The sequence below is a fragment of the Mauremys reevesii genome, linkage group 13, assembly GCF_016161935.1.
Source record: "Mauremys reevesii isolate NIE-2019 linkage group 13, ASM1616193v1, whole genome shotgun sequence".
In the NCBI taxonomy this organism is placed as follows: Eukaryota; Metazoa; Chordata; order Testudines; family Geoemydidae; genus Mauremys; species Mauremys reevesii.
In genome coordinates this window covers 48,469,567-48,489,266 of record NC_052635.1, presented here as the reverse complement: position 1 = coordinate 48,489,266, position 19,700 = coordinate 48,469,567, and the positions used below count along the sequence as shown (strand labels likewise).

At 57.7% G+C, this 19,700-nt stretch overlaps 1 protein-coding gene across 3 annotated transcripts; it reads left to right on the top strand.

The window, feature by feature from the left end:
- The first annotated feature begins 5,454 nt into the window (after window positions 1-5,454).
- Window positions 5,455-18,168, top strand: LOC120380396 (WAP four-disulfide core domain protein 3-like). 3 transcript variants are annotated; one of them, XM_039498128.1, is made up of 6 exons: window positions 5,455-5,546; window positions 11,941-12,081; window positions 13,583-13,723; window positions 14,124-14,267; window positions 14,430-14,600; window positions 17,987-18,168. In XM_039498128.1, the coding sequence occupies exons 1-6, from the start codon at window positions 5,534-5,536 to the stop codon at window positions 18,025-18,027; spliced, it is 651 nt and encodes a 216-aa protein (XP_039354062.1). In that variant the 5' UTR covers window positions 5,455-5,533; the 3' UTR covers window positions 18,028-18,168. The 3 variants fall into 3 exon arrangements, with proteins under 3 accessions (XP_039354062.1, XP_039354060.1, XP_039354061.1); XM_039498126.1 differs by lacking the exon at window positions 5,455-5,546 and adding an exon at window positions 6,990-7,124; XM_039498127.1 differs by lacking the exon at window positions 5,455-5,546 and adding an exon at window positions 10,700-10,751.
- The last annotated feature ends 1,532 nt before the right edge of the window (window positions 18,169-19,700 follow it).

Genomic DNA, 19,700 nt, shown 5'->3' with positions numbered 1-19,700 from the left:
TAGAGTGAATAAATAAAGACTCCGCACACCGCTTCTGAAAGGTTGCCGACCCCTGGGCTAGTGTAAGGATGTGAGTCCTCACACCCACTCCCTTCACCCACAGGCCGGCACTCCGGGGAGCTGTCTCTGCACCGGATGCTTCGCGGCCCCACTGCTCACCGCAGAGTTCAGAGCAAATACAATTTGTTAACCTGCAACTAATGAGACTACGGGACAGGGGAAGGTGAGAGGGAAACATGTCACCCCAGTCCGTGGGCCTGGGGCACCACACCCGGCCGTCTCGGGGGCGCAGGGACCTTCCCAGCCTGCTCCTCGCAGGGCCCACACCCCTGCCCAGGCCCTGGCTGTGCCGCCATGACATCGGGGCTCGCACCCTGCTCTGGCGGTGCCCACACACCTGCAGGCGCTAGGGGGCAGGGCCCATCCCCCCAGCGTCACTCCCATCGGGGTCATCAGCCCCTCCCAGCCCGGCCTGCAAGGCCTCGTGCCTGGGGCCTCCCTGCGCTGGGCCTGGGGCCCCTGGACTCCCCAGCCGCTCACGCATCCGGCTCCACAAAGCCCCAGCCCCACTCACACCCTGCCTCCATCTCAGCTCCCGGGGCTGCTCCTCTGGCCCCGCTCCCAGCCCATCCAGGCTCCTGCTCTCCCCTTAGCTCTGCCCCTCCGGCCCGGCAGCTCCACCTCACACGGGACTCTGGCCTCCTGACTCCCTCATTGGCCTGCCTGCCCTGTGAATCAGCCTGATCTGGAGCGTTGTTCTCTTCCCATTGGCCCTGGGGACTGTCAGTCTCAGGGTCCTGATTTCTCATTGGCCCATCCCCTTTCCTTTGGCCCTTGCAGAGGGCCACTGAACAACCCCCCCTAGTGTCAGGGAGGGGCCAGAAACCCCCTGAAATATGGGGCAGGAAGCAGCTCCCATGGGCCCTGCCCGGCTCGGGTGGGCCGCTGAGTGCGGGTTGCTGGGTGCTTGGAACGGCTGTTATCATAGCGTCTCTCTCTGGAGCCCGGGTCACAGGGGGAGTGGGACCCAGCCGCTTGTGTGGGGCCAGGCGTGTGAATCCCGGTGGGGGCCAGGTTGGGCTGCTGAGCTGGGGACGGGGAAGAGCTGACTGGCTTGGCCGGGGCACCAAAGGTGTCGTGGGGGTGGCGGAGCAGGGAGATGGTGGGAAGCACGGCTGGCGCCCTGCATGGCGAGACTCTGGCACAGATTCTCCAGTTGGACTGAGATGTGCCTGTCACAGGGCTGGGCAGCAGTAGGGAAAAGGTGGCTTCTTCCATTCCGTATTCCCTGGGACTGCCTGGGGCCTGGGGACACGTCTTAGTGTACAACAAACCGGCTGTATGTGAGCCGCAGCCCTTGCAGTGAACAGGGAATATGGGAGCCCTGGAGCCCCACGGTGCCATAGGGACGGGAGTGCTATCCAAAGCACATGGTTTCATGGACCCTCGATGTTGCCTCAGCTTTTGTCAAAGCCTTATGGAAAAACACCCCCAGGAAGCAGTGAGTGGCTCCATCTGGAACCTGTGGCTGGATCTGGAAGAGCTGAGACATTCTGAGGAACACAGACATGGTAACAAAAACAAGTCCCCATCCCAGCTCCTCCAGCTCACAGTCTATTTCACCCTAGGAGCCTACTGATGTGAGCCAGAACCTCCTGTAAGTGGAGTCTGAATGAACTCTCCCCTGACATCTTGTGATGAGCTGTGGAAAAGGACTTCAGGGGCTGATCTTGTTTGCTGGGCACACCCACCTTGCCTAGGAGCTCAGCATGATGGGATTGCTTGCACAAATGGTCAGGTTTGGCTGGTGTGGGATCCCCAGTCTCCTTGTTATTGGGGCAGGAGTAATAAACGGTTGTTGTCCTTGTTGTGTGACCTGAGGGCAGTAGAACTGTACCTGGCATAGCCTGATGGAGGGACTTACCCTCAACTAAACTAGCCAGGGGAGATGGGTTACAAAGCCGAATGACTTGTGTATATATGGGGCAGGTACCTGGACCTGATAGTGTTAGCCCTGTTGAAGGGTCCCCAGACACCACTGAACTCTTCCTTTCTCCAGTGTGTAATAACAGAGCTCGTTCAGACTGAATTGAGAGTCTTGTTACATGCTGTGGAACTGAAGTCACTGATACCTAGGTCAGGGGTCGGCAACCTTTCAGAAGTGCTGTGCCGAGTCTTCATTTATTCACTCTAATTGAAGGTTCCGCGTGCCAGTAATACATTTTAACCTTTTTAGAAGGTCTCTTTCTATAAGTCAATAATATATAATTAAACTGAGGTTGTATGTAAAGTAAATAAGGTTTCAGGATGTTTAAGAAGCTTCATTTAAAATTAAATTAAAATGCAGAGCCCACTGGACTGGTGGCCAGGACCCGGGCAGTGTGAGTGCCACTGAAAATCAGCTCGCGTGCAGCGTTCGACACCCGTGCCATAGGTTGCCTACCCCTGGTCTAAGTATTAGATCTGCTTTGGGACAGTGTCTCTGATGCAACAGATTGCCCAGTGTGCACCAGCAATGAGGCTGAAATCACTGAGAGCTGTGTTAAGTGGTGGACCCTGAAAACATCTTGGTTAGTGGCCAGCAGGACAGCTGGTGGACATTTTTGCCACCCCAAGCAAAAAAAAAAAAAAGCAGCTCGGACTGCTGCCGCCTGAACTGCTGAAGTGCAAAATAAATAAAATAAATAAATTAATTAATTAAATCTCAGCCCACAGTCCCCAGTGCCAGCTGTGCAGGGAATTCGATTAGAGGAAAATAAAAATTTTAAGGAAGAAACCAAGCAGCACCTCGCTGGTAGCAGGTAGAATTCATGGCCTGTATTGCCTCTGCAAAGTGGGCTCCCTCTCTTCTCTGCACTGAGCATTTCCCCTGACCTTTCCAATGGCTGCTAGCAGCAATTCAGCTCCCTGGGGGTAATGGAGGGGCAGACGCAGTGGTGGAGAAAGCAGGGCATGGAACTTCCACACTTAGTTATCAGTATCATGCAATTCTGGCCAGAAAGGGACAGTTTCGTGTACCAGTTTCTAGCCAGCCTCCTCCCTTGCTCTGGGCATGTGTACTGGAAGCAATTGCCAATCCCAGCCCAAGGTGACACCCACTTGTTTTTCAGGAATTGCTGTTTGTCATGTGCTACCTGCCTCTCTTGGCCACGCAGCGTATTTTAAGTGTAACAAGTGTAACCCCAAAATAATTCCTGGAGCAGAGCTTTTCGAAGAACATCCAATCTTGGAGTAAAAATTGTTGGTGACAGAGAATCTACCATGATCCTTAGTAAATTGTTCCAGTGGTTAATTAGTCTCATTGTCAAAAATCTGCACCTTATTTCCAGTCTGAATTTGTCTAATTTCAGATGGATTGTGTTAGACCTTTTTCTGCTAGACTGAAGAGCCCATTATTGAATATTTGTTCCCCGTATTGTTATTTATAGACTGTCATCAAATAACCCCTTAATAGATTGAGCTCCTTGAGTCTATCACCACAAGGCAGGATTTCTAACCCTTTAATCATTCTCATGGCTCTTCTCTGACCCCTCGCCAATGTATCAACCTCCTTCTTGAATTGTGGGCACCAGAACTGGACTCAAGATTCCACGTTAAACTAACCTCTCTAGTCTTACGGGACATTCCCAAGTTTATCCATCCCAGGGTCACACTGGCTCTTTTGGCCACAGCATCACACTAGAAGCTCATGTTCAGCAGATTATCCACCATAACCCCCAAGTCTTTTTCCGAGGCACTGCTCCCCAGGCTAGAGTCCCCCACCCTGTAAGCCTGGCCGTCCTTCTTTGGTCCTAGATGCCTATGTTTAGCCATATTAAAACACACATCGTTTGCTTGCACCCACTTTAGCCAGTGGTCCAGCTCACTCTGAATCAGTGCCCTGTCTGCTTTGTTACTGATGGCAGCCCCAGTCGCTGTGTCATCTGCTAACTTTATCAGTGATGATTTACACTGTCTTCCAGATCATTGATAAAAATGTGAAATAGTGAAGGGTCAAGACCTGCTCCCACCGGATCCCACTGGGGACACACCCGCTGCAGGATGATTCTCTGGTTACAGTTAAATTTTGAGACTGTTCAGTTACCCAGCTTTTAATCCATTTAATATGGGCCAGATTAATTTTATCTCCTTCTAGTTTTTTTAAACAAAATGTCATGTGGTATAAAGTCAAATCCCTTGACAGGAGTCTAAGTATATTACATTACACGATTACCTTTATCCGCCAAACTTGTTATCTCCTCAAACAAAGATATCCAGTTAATTTGACAGGATCTATTTTCCGTAAACCCATGATGACGAGCACTAATTACATTGCCCTCCTTTAATTCCTTATTGATTGAATCATGTACCAGCTGCTCCATTATCTTGCCTGGGATCAATGTCAGGCTGACAGGCCTATAAGAAGCTGAGTCATCCTGTTTACCCTTTTTAAAATTTGGTACAACATTAGTTTTCTTCCAGTCCTCTGGAACATCCCCTTTGCTCCAAGACGATTGAAGATCAACATTAGTGGTCCAGTGAGCTCCTTAACCTGCTCTTTAGCTCCAGAGCCTCCCACAAGTGTCCCAGCTGGAACATCCTGACTGAGCCTCCATAGGGTGCTGCCTGCTAGCAGCACAGCGGGCCGGGAGGATTCTGAGTCGCAGCTACACCGAACGGGGGTCTCGAAAGCGAGAGTCCTGCAGAGAGCCGTGACGCGGCCAGGCTGTGCCTGCAGCTCTGTGCCCAGGAGAGCTCACGCCGAGCCATGGATAATGAAGATCCAATCGCCTGTCTCCACAGACCGCGTGCAGTGACTCCAGCGATGGCGGAGGCAGTCGTAAGGTCTGCAGAAGGCAGGCCCCAGGGGGGACCGGGGCAGGGCAGCTCTCAGCAGCCTGTCCAAGGCGCCCGCCTCTCACTGGGCTGGCAAAGTGCCGAGGGGGCTGTAGTGGGGCGGCTGCCCCACTCCCTGAGAGTGCGTCTGCGCAGACAGGCAGCCAATTAGAGACGGGCTTACTGAGAGCTAATCGGAGCCAAGAGTGGAGACAGCCAATCAGGGCTCAGCTGGGCCCTATATAAAGGCTGCCCAGGAAAGGCGCAGTCAGTCTGTCTCCAGGGCTGGGGGGTTGCACTGTGGACAGCGCAGTGCTGGCCAGGCTCAGGGAGCAGAAGGGAGCTCTAGTCCGTAGCCTGCCAGGCTGCAGGCCCTGAAGGGAAGGGCCCAGCGGGTGCAAGGGGCCCAGGGAAGTGGACAGATGAGGGGAGAGAAGGAGGACAGCCGGGCTGCCGAGGGCGGGCCTGGGTGCCCCCTTCCCCCCTTGCAGTGCACCCAGCCATCGGCCATGGGGAGCGGCCATCACAGACTACGCCAGGTCCCTGACAGGAGGGATTAGACTTTGGGGGTGTGGCTGGACATGGTGGCTGGGGGTGTAGGGAGACTGCTGATCAGCCCCCCGCCCCCCAGAAGGGGGTGTGGATGGACTGAGGGGCACTGCTGGAGGGCAGTGGTCCTGAAGAGGACGCCGTGAGCTGGAGAGCGACGTGGGTTCAGATGCCAACCAAGGGTGAGGCAATGGGCGGGACACCACCAGGAGAGGGCGCTCCACTGGAGTGAGCTAATTCCCGGAGACAACCAGTAGGAGGCGCTGCGGTGGTGAGTCCCAAGGGCGTCACAGGGACCCAGGGCTACTCCCCGACGGAGAGGGAGAGAACGCGCACAGGCTGCAGTGCCGCGCTAGTTTGAGCCAGAGACTTTCAGCTGGTCTGCTCCTCACCTCCTGCTGGACCACAAAACAGCTGTACATATCCTTGAGGTATCACGCAACGCCTCTCCCCTTTTCCCTGCCTGTCCTCATGGACTACCACACCCCTCTGTACCAATATTCCAGCCATGAGATTTAGCCTCCCAAATCGCAGTGATGCCAGCTGAGTAATCATTTTGCTTCTGTGCTGATCCTTCCAGTTCAGCCTGTTTATTCCACGCACTCCTTGTATTTGTGTACAGACATCTAAGATGTCGAACAGATTCCTCCACTGTTTGTGGCTTCTATGATCCTGTTTTAATAAATCACCCCTGCCCAGTGATGTCCCTGTAGCTCATAAAAATACCTGGAAAGCACAAATGTGCTGCTCTGGGAAAGCGATGGCATGATGGACGTTCCCACGGTCCTCCAGTCCACGTCCCCCTGCCAGGAGGGGCTTTGACCCCGTGCTGGGTGATGCTTGCTGCCATAAGGGCCGTGGCTGTTGTCAGGGCCAGAGGGTCTGCTCATAGCGGGGTCATCACACCCTAAGGGGAACATGCATGAGCCACTCATATGGGGTCAGCAGACCCTAACAGGGACATGTACGTACTGCTTAGCTGGTCTCATCACAGCCTAATGGGGAGGTTGTGGTGGGAACCCCAAGACCTCCCCATGCACCCTCCTCTAGTCATGTCAGGAGCAGGTTTAGGTTCTGGAGCTGTCCCTGCAGCCAGCTCTGGGGAGGGGAGGGCTCATGAGTCCTGCTTTCTGGGCCATGGGGAGCTGCCAGGCCGGTGTGCCCAGCGTTAGGAATGACAGTGGCAGGCCTGGGCCCAGCAGCTCCTCACGGGAAGCAGCAGAGGGAAGAGGGAGGGCTGGAGGCGAATGAAGACGCGTGTGTGTTGGGAGAATGACAGATCTGGCTCTGGGGAACCAGCTCTTTGCCATGAGCTGAGAGCGTCCCGTCCCGCACAGCTCCCGGGGCCGGCGCTGGGTGAGCTTCACGAGAGGTTCTCTCCAGGGAGGCCCAGTGATCAGTGGCCTCTGGGCTCAGCTGTTTGCCCCAGGCAGGGCGTGGAGCCGCCTGGAAACATGAAGTCACCTCTGCAGCCTGTTATTACATTTCCACCTTCCTCATCCAGGGACGTTTCCCAACTCTTGCAGGGCCCTGCTGCTTCCCTGTTCCCTTTGGGAGGGGCAGACACCGGGGGCGGCTCTCTTGTGCAATGTCCCCTCCTGTGACGGCAGTGCCGGGCTGGCACGATGGTATATAAGCCGGTGCAGCTCGGCGCTGGGCATCCTGGCGCATCAGCACCATGAAATCAGGCCTCCTCCTCCTCCTGGGCCTCCTCGCCCTCTGGGCTGAGCTGCCGCCTGCCTCTGGGCAGCTCCAACAAGGTGAGGGCTCCCTGCCCCTGGCTCCCCACCCAGCCCGGCAGCCAGCGCTTCCCTCCTGCCTGCCCCCAGCCCTGAGCCTGCCTAGCCCCGTTCGCTCTCAGCAGCTCCTGCCCCGTATCCCCCACGTGAGAGCCCCTCGCAGCATCCCTGGGCCTGCTGCCAACCCGTGTCTCTCGCCCCCGGGCGTGGGGCTGTCCCCGGGCCTCCCCCATTTCGCCCCAGTGAAGCCTCCTGGCTCTGTCCCTGGCCTTTCGCTCTTCCCTCCTGCTCCAGGACACCGAGCCCCCCTGGCTCTGTCCAGCCCTCTGGCTGCTCCTGGAGCCGTTCTACCCTCTAGGCTCTCCCTGGTGAGCCCCCCATGCCCATGGCTCCAACACCCCCCTTGGACCCATCTCCCTCCGGGCCGGGTCGCAGCCTGGCTCTGGGATGTGCCCTTGGGTGTCTCCCTGCCATGCATTGGTCAGTGTGAGCTCTCTTCCCCACCCTCCCCCATCCAGACCCTCACCCCATCCTGCCGGGTCTTTCTCCATTACACCCCCGGCGATGGGACCCCCACCCCCGCCAGGTCCAAAGGCAGGCGCCTCTCTGCACTCAGGCAGCCCCAATTCGGCCACCTGCAGAACGTGCTGCCCCTGCAGCGGGGAGCTTCAAAGGGTGCCAGTGGCCACAGGAAAGGGGGAGACGTTTCCTCGGGAGCAGGGAGTGAGGTCGGGCAGGAGGGGAGTCCAGCCTGACGCAGTGGCCAGGCCCCCCCTCCCCGCACACATACTGGCTGGCACCGACTGGCACTGCCAGGTTGATACCAAGGGGCCCTGGAGGGCTGCTTCTCGCCAGTGACCTGTGGCAGGACCTGGGGAGCGGCTCCAGGGGCTGCAGACCAGTGAACTGTAGCTGGAGTCTGGCCAGATCCCGCAGGGGGTGAGCTGAACTCCTGCCAGGACCAGTGAGATCGCCCAGGAGCGGGGGCTCCCACAGCGGAGCGAAGGGCAAGACACTCACCAAGCCTCTGGCCGAGCCCAGGCTGGGGGTCGGTCGACTGCTCACCTCTCCCGGCTGCCCAGACAGCAGCCCGGGCCCTGGCAATTGGTGTCCTGCCCACTGTGCTGCAGGGACCACCCCGGCCCCAGCCTGGGAGATGGCCTGCGTGGGCTGTTCTGTCGGGCCCTGTGCTACCACGGCCTCCCCTCCCTGCCCCACCCAACCGATCCCCCCAAGATCTTCCGCCTCTGCTGCTCAGCCCTGCCCCCATGCCATTTGGACAGCTCTGCTCTGGCTCCTCGTTCAGTTTTAATCCAGCCTCTCCCTCATCCCCTCCTCTGCCCGCGCCTCTCCCTGAAACCTGCCTTGGGCTCCTTTGCCGCCTCCTATGCCCCAAGCAGCCTCTCGGCCCCATGCACCCAGCACCTTCCCTCCCCACTGCCAAAACCCCATAAACACTCCCTCCCTGCACGCAGCCTCCCCGGGCCCCTCTGCCCTGGAGCCCCCAGGCTGTCCGGCGCTTGTCTTGTTCGTTGCCAGCTGAGCCGCGCTGACTCGTTATCAAGGCTCTAGAGCATGTTTGTTTGTTATTCGATGGATTCACCAGACAGTGGGAGAAACCCATGGGGAGAGACGCTGGGGTGGTTGTGAACTGTCTCCTTTAAATGGCCCTGTTCATTTTTCTTCCCATGTGACTGGCTCCCTAAGGGTAGGTCCATACTTACCCGCCAGGTCGACGCGGAGAGTTCGACTTCTCGGAGTTCGAACTATCGCGTCTAATCTAGACGCGATAGTTCGAACTCCAAACGCGCTCCCGTCGACTCCGGAACTCCACCACCGCGAACAGCGGTGGCGGAGTCGACGGGGGAGCCGCGGAGTTCTATCCCGCGGCGTCTGGACAGGTAGGAAATTCGAACTAAGGGTATGGCTACACTTGTGAGTTGCAGCGCTGGTGGAGGCTTTCCAGCGCTGCAGTTAGTAAGTGTCCACACCTGCAGGGCACATCCAGCGCTGCAACTCCCTGGCTGCAGCGCTGGCCGTACACCTGGCTCAGCATGGGGAATAAGGATTGCAGAGCTGGTGCTGCAGCGCTGGTCATCAAGTGTGGCCACACACCAGCGCTGTTATTGGCCTCCAGGGTATAAGGAGATATCCCAGAATGCTTTTAACTAAATTACTCCCTTTGTTTTGTTATGCAGCCTCTCTTTGTTTTGTTGTGAACTCCTGTTGCTACCGGAGCTGCTCTACCGGAGCTGCTTATCTAAAGAAACACAGCTCCTGTTTGCTGTGATCAATCTGTATCCTCCTCCCTGCGTGATTCACAGGGGTTGAGTGTTTGCTTTTTGCTTGACCAGCAGTGAGAAAGGGAGTCGGCAGCTGCTTATCTGGTCTGCAGGCTTTTGCAGTTAAAGAATAAGGGGTTGGGTTTTGTTGTCAACTCGGAGCTCCGTGCACCGGGAGCTGCTTCAAACACAGCTCCTGTTTGCTGTCATCAAACTGTAACTACTGTCAACAATGAAATGAGATAACCCCCTGCCTGTCTCATTCACAGGGGTTGAGTGTTTGCTTTGCTTGAGAGAAACGGCTGGAGGGGGCAGAGGGGGGAAAGGGAGTATGTTGGATGCAGGCTGTTTGCAGTTAACAGTAAGGGGGTGGGAAATTTTTCTGATTTTGCACAGTGTCGGTTCCAAAACTCCACTCTCTCTCTCCCCCCCGGTCCCTGTCACACTGCCCCACACACCCCTCTTTTGAAAAGCACGTTGCTGCCACTTGAACGCTGGGATAGCTGCCCATAATTCATCACTCCCAACAGCGCTGCAAATGCTGCAAATGTGGCCACACTGCAGCGCTGGTAGCTGTGAGTGTGGCCACACACCAGAGCTGGCCCTGCACAGCTGGACGACCAGCGCTGCAACTACCAGCGCTGCAGATTTGTAAGTGTAGCCATACCCTAAGGTAGTTCGACTTTAGCTACGCTATTCGCGTAGCTGAAGTCGCGTACCTTAGTTCGACGACCCCCCCCGCCCGTAGTGTAGACCAGGCCTAAGTCACATCATGTTGTTTCTGCCCCTGAGCTAATGCCTGAAGCGTTTGGATGCAGGGAATGAGGAATGTCAAGTCTTGCCCAGTCTGGGGTGGAGCATCAGACGCGCCATCACTGGTGCTGAAGCGTGTGTAATGTATGAGAGTCACTAACATTTTCCTGATGCCCAGCAGCTGCCGCAACACTTCAAGGGCAAATACTGGTGAACACGTGTTGGTGAAGCCACTTTTCACTCGTTGCTCGGCTCCAGCATGTCCTGTGCAGCACAGCGTTCTGCTGTCAACACGGGTACCTGGGCGTGCGGAAATGGGTCAGGGCAGGCGCCAGCCGTTGTTTGGTGCAGCTCAGTCATTGCCCGGGGCTGCATATGCCCGTGGCAGGGTGTGAGTAACACAGATTGATACTAAGCCTGTGCCTACACCACGGCCTCTCCGCCGTTCTGGGCGCCTGTAGCCCTTTCAGGGGCTGATCTCTCTTGTGTTCCCCAAGTTTCCCCTCACTTAAAAACGCCTCGCTTGTAAAACCAGACATAGAACTACAAACGGGTCACAGCCACTGGCACTGAACAATGGCTGAGTTTCTCACTGGGACCAGACAGTTACAAAGTAAGTCAACTGGAATGTAAATCTGGTGCTTACATTTCAGTGTATGGAGTTAGAGCTGCACAACAGGTCATTGTCGCTATGAAATTTTAGTTTGTTCCAACTTCACTAGTGCTGTGTATGGAGCCTGTTGGTAACCAGGCAAATCTCTCGCTGAGGTGACGTACCCCCGGAAGAGCTCTGCGTACCCCAGGGGTTCACGTACTCCTGGTTGAGACACACTAGTCTACACCACCACTTATCCAGTAGAACTTACGTTGCTCAGGGGTGTGACTAAGCCACTCCCGAGCGAGATAAGTTACACCGATCTAAGCGATGGTGTGGACAGGCAATGGGGCGCTTCTCCCGCTGACACGGCTACCGCCGCTTGTTAGGGTGGGAGAGCGACTCCCGTCGGCCTAGAGGGGCTCCACTAGAGACTCTGGTGCAGCTGCATTGGGACAGCTGTGAGCTCTCTCGTGTAGCCAGAGCCTAAGTCCCGGAGCTGCCTCCCGGCCCTGCTGCCAGCGGGAAGCTCTCCCAGCTCTTGCCGTACCTGTGACATGTCAAAGCCTGAGAGCCAGACCTCTGGGCTGGTTCTGCCTTTGCAGAACAAAGGCAGAAGGAGGGGATGGCGCCTCTGGGTGCCCTTGGTTCCAACCCCCTCATCACTGAGCTGTTGGGCGGGATGCGGGGCTTGACCTGTGTTATACGATGCTGTGTCATAGGCCAGGGTCTTGGCACACCCACAGGAATATTTACCGAATAGAAACTGCTGCCCGGTGGTGATTCCAGTGGGAATTGCCCCAGCCGATCCGTGGAATCACAACAGACCCTGCAGGGGAACGGGGTGGAGAGCACAGCAAAGAGGATTCACCCCGGAGAGGGGCCTTCTCTCTGTTTTGGTTCCCTTGTCTTGTTTGCTCTGACTTTACACTCGTTTCTGTCATGTAAGGGCCCTGCGTTGGTGGGGGCTTGCTGTGTGCTCCCCCAGGTGGGACTGGCGCAGGATGGGGTTCATCGTTAATTCCTGGGCCCATCTCAAAGCAGGCCCATTGGATCCTCCTGCCAGCCCCCTCCCTGAGGCCTGTGTCTCCAGTGACACAGTTGAAAACAGGCCCTGAAACTGGAAGTTTTCCAGGGCTCTTTGGAGAGGCCGGCCCTGGTCTGCCCCATGCTCTGTAACCCTGGTTCTCTTCCCATTTGTTTCCAGAGAAAACAGGCGAGTGCCCTGCTCCCATCAAGGCGGGGGCTGCGAACTGCAATAACTTTTGCTCCACGGACGATGACTGCCCCGGATCTGAGCGCTGCTGCAGTAACGGCTGCGGGACGGAGTGCAAACTCCCCATAGGAGGTGAGGGGTTCTCCTTCTCCACCCAGTGCTGGGTTTACCATGGCGCCGGGCCCATGCTCTGCTTGCACTGTACCCTGAGACCCCACCAGCCAAGGGCTCCTCTCTGCCCTCTGCCCCCTGGCCGGACCCCAGTGCAGCTCTGGCTCTGGGCAGTCTCTGCTTCCCACCGCCTGTTTCGCTCCCTGGAGCTGAGTGCCTGGGACTGATGCAGAAGCCTGGCCAGTCTCAGCCAAGTGTGTGCGGGGGGGAGACAGTGCCGGGGGCTTGGCTGGGCCCCTCCAGGCAAGTGGGGCTGATTGCGCCACTTTCGAGGGGCTGGAGCGATTTCCCGCCCTGGGACCAGCCCGGCAGCACAGTCACCTCCCAGCAGGGCCGGTGAGTGCAGCCAGGAGGCAGGGCATGGGGGAGAGGGTCTCTGGGAGACCTGGGGGGGTGCTGGGCTTGAGGGGGGAGATGTGTGTGTTGGGGCCCTAGTGGGGGTTCTATGGGGGGTGCTGGGCAGAGGTGGCGCTGTGCATTTGTGGCAGGGTCTGGGGGGGCGCTGGGCATAGCGGATCCGGGGGGGCCCTCTGGTCATAGGGAATTGGGGGGGGGAGTGTTCCAGTGTTGGGTGAGGGGGGATGTGTGGCATGGCACAGGCCCGCCCCCGAGGGGAAGGGGCACGCTGGCAGCGCGGGGCCAGGTGCGCCACTGTGCATCTGGCCAGTTTGTAAACAGTGCCCTGCACTGGGCTGGGCAGAGCGGGGCAGCCCCTGCCATGCCGTGCCCCATTGCCCCTGGCTGGGCCCTTGCTCTGGGGACCGACGCTGCCCCCCCCCGGTGCCATGTTCCATTGCCCCATGGGCCCACAAAACGTTCATCTATCCCTGTCTCCTCCCCAGCCCTGCATTGCTGCTGGGAGTCTAGAGCCAAGGGCTGGGGACCCCGTGGCCACACCCACCCCTTTGGGCTCCTTATTTTAATGTAACAAGGTGGCCCCAGCCCCCTGAGAAAGTCTGGACACCTGCAGCCACGATAGCCCCATGAATCCTGCTTCCAGGGCCCAACCCCACCCCAACGGGCATGGGCCTGGCCCCCCCGCAGCCAAGGGATGGTCAGAACTCAGGCCGAGCTGGGTCTCCCTTGTGTGCAGGAGTGACACGGAGTACGAGGTTCCTGGTGGGATCTCGGGGTATCCTGATTACAACGGTGGCGCTCAGGTGTTACGGGGATAAATCGACCATGTCTGCTGCTTCCTACCCAGTCCAGGGGCAGCTGCCCATTTCCACCCTGAGTTTGATCTGAACCTCTCAGATCCCTCCCAGTCCTGCGTTTCCAGGCTCCCCTGGAGCCCTACAGGCAGAGACATTAGCTAGCACTGATGGGGCCGTGTGTGCAAGGCCAGTGATCTGGCTGGGTGGGGGATCAGCCTGCTCAGTGCTCAGGGGAGCACAGGCTGCGGTTTCCATTGTCACTAGTCCAGACAATGCTGAGCCTGCTCTCTCGCTGTTCTGTTCCCCAGTAAACCCAGGGTACTGCCCGAAGTTCAACTCCGACATGGTGACAATCTGCCTTGTGCAATGCAGCAATGACAGCGAATGTGGAGCTGGCAACAAGTGCTGCAGCCTGGGATGCCATGTGCAGTGCACACGGGCAGTGCCAGGTAACGCCGGACCTGGGAGCGGGGGTGTCAAAGGGAGGGGTGCTTGGTCCTGTCTATTAGATGAGCCCCCAGGACATTCTGTGTAATTCGCACGGCTACGCATCTGGGGCTGGGGCTGAGACTGGGCCAGGGAGGAAGGGGGCCTAAGTGACAGAGCTGGGACAGGCAGAGGACTGGCTGGAGAGGGTGTAGGGCCCATGGGCCTGCGGCTGAGCATGGGATGGGAGGGTCTGGCTGGAAGCAGCAGAGACCAGTCCTGGAGAGGCGCAGACCAGGACTCCAAGGAAAAGCCTTGGCCAGAGGTCAGATCTTGGGCCTGGCTCAGGTCCGTGGTGCAGGCCTGTGGGTTTGGGGTTTGTTCCCCGCAGAGACATGAGCTGTTCTTGTTTCCCTTTTCCAGCCAAACCCGGCACCTGCCCCAAGAGGACAGTGCTGCAGACGTTCGCTCCATGTGAGAATAAGTGCAGCGACGACAGGGTCTGTCCCAACAGGCAGAAATGCTGCTTTACTGGCTGTGGCCTCGGCTGTCTGGCTCCTGTAACAGGTACTAGCAGCAAAGAGAGGGGCATGAGGAGCCCTCAGGCCCACAGCACTTGCCAGGCATCCTGTGGGCCAGAGACATCCCCACTTCCCCTCCAGTCTGGGTTCACTACCTGAGCTCTCTTGCAGATCTCTGCCCTTCTTATAACCCATCGCCTCTCTCCAGGTGACATTTGCCGACTCCCGCCTAAGACAGGCCCTTGCAAGCGATACATCCCTCGCTTCTTCTACCACCCGGCCTCCAGGACGTGCAAAAGGTTCATCTACGGCGGCTGCCAGGGCAACGGGAACAACTTTAGAACTCTCCAGGAGTGCCAGCGGGCCTGCAGGAAACGCGGTAAGGGGACCAAGCGCGTGAACCCGCTCGCCTGGGCTGGGCAGCTCAGCGAGCTGGGACAGCCTGAGAATTAACACATCTGCCACCGGGACTGATCCCAGGAGTCCAGGGTGGGAAACGGGACTAAATAAAAATAGCTTGCTCGTTCTGGGGGCTGGATTCTAGTCCTGCTGTGGGAGGTCAGGGCAGGGGAGACCATCACAAAAATCAGTTAAAAAATGTTCAGCGTATGAATCTGTGCCATAAGTATCATAAACAACCAGCCCTGGCTGTACCGTGAAGGAGCCCTGCATGAAATGGCCATGAGCAGTCATATGCACGTGTGGACTGAGAGTTTGCATACACAGTCTGTAACTGTTAGCAAACGGGGTTTGCAGTTGCACATAGGTTTTACCTGCCTAACCTTAGTTTCTGAAAATCCGGCCCTAAACGTTCTTCAACCAATATGTAAATGAAGTGACCATTAAGAAACGGGTTTTGATGGGGTTCGGATGCGCACACGGCTCTCCCGCCCTCGTGACCAAGCCCCCTTTAGCCCCATCTCCCACCCCAGCTGGAGACTGGGTCCCAGTTAGATTTGAACGTGGAGGCTGAGAGCCTTCGGGGAGTTCTCCCTTTTCTCCGAACCGTCTCTCCGGGCTCTGTAGCTAGAGAGACCTGCAAGCTCCCTGTGCAGCCCGGCCCACGTTCAGCCTGCGGTCGCAGCTACTTCTACAGCTCAGTCACCAAGACGTGTGACGAGTTCCTTTATGGCGGCTGCCAGGGCAGTGGGAACAATTGGGCACTGGAGCCGAATGTCTCCGGACCTGTGGAGGAGCCGGGAGGCTGTGTCTACACTACCACTTTTGCCGTATGTTATTCAGAAGTGTGAAGAAACACACCCCTGAGCCACATGAGTTTCACTGACAGAAACTGGCTGTGAGTTCTCTACCTTGGTGTCACCAACCAGTTATTAAGCGTGAACTCCTCAGGCACCATAACAGCCTAACCAGGGCCTCCCAGACAGGCCCCTTGGGTACGCCGGTCTGTCTCGCCGCCCAGGTGAGTGCACCTTTGTGATACCTGGTTCCTTATCACAGCAATATTCAGCTGACTCCCAGCCCCAAAGGGCCAGTCACTTACCTAGGTCAGTCGCACCTCAGATCTCACACCAGAGAGAAGGCCTCTAGCCAATCCTACAATAAACTATCTAAAGATTTATTAACTAGGAAAAGGAACCTAGAGAGTTATTTACAAGGTTAGTGCAGGTAAACATAGAAACACAAATGAGTCACTATCTCAACTTTCATCAGGAAATAGAAGCTTCTATCATGAGCAAGCGCTCTATGCCCTTCAGGACTAACCCTGGCTGAGCAGCTGTGAATCTCTTGCTTATGCCTAGAAACCTGCCCACCCCAGAGTCCAAGCAGCCTAGTGAGCATCAGTTCCTGCTGTTTGGGGGTTCTAGCCCCATCCGTCCTTGTGATCTCAGCTGCAAACTCAGTGATGGGAGGAATCCACTAGCATGACTCATCCTCACAGGGGCAGGGAGGGCAAAACAACAAACATCGTTTGTCCTCTTTAATGCCCCACAATAGTCCGTCTGGTGTCAATGGCCCGTTCCCGCTGGCAGGACATAACAGCTTCTGCAGGAGATCAGCCATTCACACTAATTCACGGCTTTCTCCCCTCTGGTGAGTTACACAGTCACAGGGACTCACCATATGACTGCTCAAATATTACCGTACACTATGGGATACGGATGCTATAAGCGAGATGAATGCAGGCGGCAACACACCAGCATTCAATAAACATTAAACAGATTCCTGTCATCCCACCCCCTGTGTTAACACCACTAACGCACAGGTGAGCCAGACTGATTCCAGCGCTGTGTCTGTCACCGCTCCCCTGAGACGCGGGGACTTGGATTGCCAGTGTCAGCCCACCCTGGCCTTGTTAGGGTCGGGGGTGGGGGTATAAAGCTCTGGCCTGAGCAGGTAGTTGCCACGTTGCGCAGCTGCTGTCCTGTTGCTACATTTCGCGTTGGAACAGGAACTGACCGGCCCCTTCCTGAGGCCGTTGGGCGTTCAGCTGCTGAAGCAACTGCTCCCCTTCTCCTGTTGTCAAACGGAACAAACGGCTACCCAGGGAGGTGCCTCTTTGCAGGGGTGAGAGCGCAGCTGTGACGAGCCCTTGGCCCTCCCGCCGGCCACTCTGCACCCGTTGGAAACGCTGTTACTGTTATGGCCCCCAAAGGGGCTGGGCGCGGCACAGCCAGGATCTCCCATCAGCCCAGCATGTGAGACACGAGCTCTGTGCAGGATTCACAGAGAACCACAGGGATGTTCGCTCCTGCGGGCGGTCCTGCCCCTCGGCCGCTCCCTTTGCATCCCTTAGCGCCGTGTTTATCCACCCTTCCCTCGCTGGCACCCCTGGGACAGAATTCCTCCCCTCACCCCTAGAGCTGGGCGGGGCTCAGCCCGGGAGAGCCTGGCTGAAGCTGGAAGTGGAGGTTTCTCCGCTGGAAGGCCGCCCCTCCCTACGCTGAGCTCTGGGTGAGACGGGGACTGGAGAGGGACTGGACGGGGACCCTTAGCTCTAGGGCAGAGGCCAGGGGTGCCCTGAGCGCAGGCCTGGGGGCAGTTTTCCATCTGGTATCTAATCTCTCACTGCTGTCTCCAGGGCTGGTGCATTTCTCCGGTCTGTCCCCGGGGCGAGGGGCTGGCCAGGGGCACGGCATGGCAGGGGCGGCCCCGCTTAACCCAGCCCAGTGCAGGGGACTATTTACTAACCGGCAATTGTCAGATGCCCAGTGGCCTGCCCAGCCCTGTGCCGCCAGCATGGCCCATGCCACGCACACCTTTTGAAAAGGTCACTCTAGTCACAGACCTGCTCCGAGTGACCCAGCTCCCCCCAGACCTGGGGTCTGCGTGGAAGCTGGGAGTGCAGATTGCCCTCTCCCCCCACGGTGCTCCCAGCTCTCTGGGGACGAGGCGAAGGGCTGCGGGAGGCTGGCGTGGAGATGGGGACAGGGCTGCTCAGGGGTGATATCGGCCGGCTGGGTCTCCTGCCTCCTCCCCGGGGCTGCTCTGTGCCAGGGAGTTTGCCCAGTGGTGGCTCCCGAGGTCACCCAGCCCCGTGCCCTCAGCCCTGCTGCAAGGACGGCGACTGCCGGGGAAGGGCCGGGTGCAGCCACATCCGCCGTGCCCCCGACCCCCCCCCCCCCAAGGCAGAACCGCTCTGCCTGCACGTGACACCGAGGGGGCCCCCTGCATGCCGGGATCTCTGTGCCCAGCCCTGCGCATGAGGCAGTCCAGGATTGCAGGTCCTTGCTGCTGTCATCTCCCTCCCTGCCCCCCAGCCTCAGGAGCAGCCCCTGGCCTGACCGACTGTCCCTTCTTCCACAGGGCCGACCAGAGAGAGAGACCGGGACGAGCCGAGAGCGTGACAGCAGGGCCTGTGGGGGGATGGGACAGGATCCTCCAATCCGGTCCCCACCTGACACCCACCCCCAGTCGCCCGTGGGCCTGATCTCGCCCCGCACGTGGCTTGTGTAATAAAGAGCTCAGCTCAGCTGGCCTCCCTGTGATTTCCTGGCTTGGGCCTCACTGTCCCTGCATGTCCCCCGGGACAACCCCCCTGCAGCTGGAGCCTGTGCCCCAGGCTCATGTCCCTGGTGAAAGGGGGTCTCCTGGGGGGTGGCAGGCACTGGACAGTGTCACTAGAGCGTGAGCTGCCCCATAGTCCCTGGCTGCAGAGAGCAGCTGTTCGTGTGCTGGAGACACCAGATCCCGAGGATCGCAGTCCCCCGCCCCACAGGACCTTCGCTACAAGAGGAGCATGTTCCCTCTGTAGCCCCACCTCTCGTAGCATCTCCCCAGCGCAGCGAGCTGCAGACGGTGCCCTGGGGCTGCATGAGCACGGCTTCGCCCCGCAGTGGCAGCCTGGCTCTGCCACCCTGAGACTCCCCGCAGAAGCTGGGGCCGTAGGACTGTCCTTTTGGGCAGGAGAGGGGCCTGCTGCCGGAGGCCGGGGGTGTGAGCCGATGGACCCTGCTCCCTTCCCACACTCCGGCTTGCTTTCCCATCCCCACCGGAGCGACCAGACCCCGGCCCGTGGGGCCCGCCTCTGAATCCCAGGGGAAAGACTTTCTCTGGGGTTCCTGCTCCAGACCCCAGCCACACCCGACAGGTGCTGAGATCTGAGATGGGAGCCAGGCAGAGACCTGTGGGTCTGGTCTGAGCTTGGGGGGTGGGTCAGACACATTCCTAACTGGCTCCCCCAGCACAGGGGGAGTGAAGTGGCCATGCTTCACAAACAACAATGTGATGGACAGCGGGAGCAGAGGCCCCCAGGCTGCCATGGAAAGGTGCAAGCGTGTGTAAGCAGGGTCTGAAGGAGTTCTTCCCTGACAGCTAGCTGGGAGGGGGAGAGACTTCCGGAGCAAGTGGCATTGGCCACTGTCAGTAGACAGCAAAGAGTCCTGTGGCACCTTATAAACTAACAGACATTTTGGAGCATGAGCTTTCGTGGGTGAATACATGCATCCGACGAAGTGCATGAAGCTCATGCTCCAAAACGTCTGTTAGTCTATAAGGTGCCACAGGATTCTTTGCTGTATTTACATGAACACACCAACTCTACCATGATATCCAGCAGCTAGAGGCCTGTTGCTCAAAGTGATCAACTTTGACTGGTGCTGGGTGAATGTAGGGGTAGGTAGTGAGAGTCCCCTGTCTGGTTTAACCTGTTTCTTCCCACTGTTCAAAGACAGAGCTAAATAGGCTCCATTAGGAGCCTTTGTTATTTTAAGTGTTTAAATGAGAGCTGAAATCACTGGTGGTGGGACAGTGTTTCTGCCCAGCCTGGGAAAAGCTGAAAATCACTAAGAGACTGACCTGCAGAGGTCACAGCAGAGAGGTGGCCACAGTAGATAACTGACAGTCAGCTGGTGGGAACAGCGAACAGTCAGCCTGCAGAAGCAGCACACAGGCGGCCGGTGGGAGTAGAACAAGCGGCGATGGGGACGTAGCCTGACTCACCAGCGCGGCCATTGCCTGGGAATAGCCCTAGAGAACAGCCTCCATGTTTGTAGGGCGAGGCAGAGAGTGGCGGGGGCTG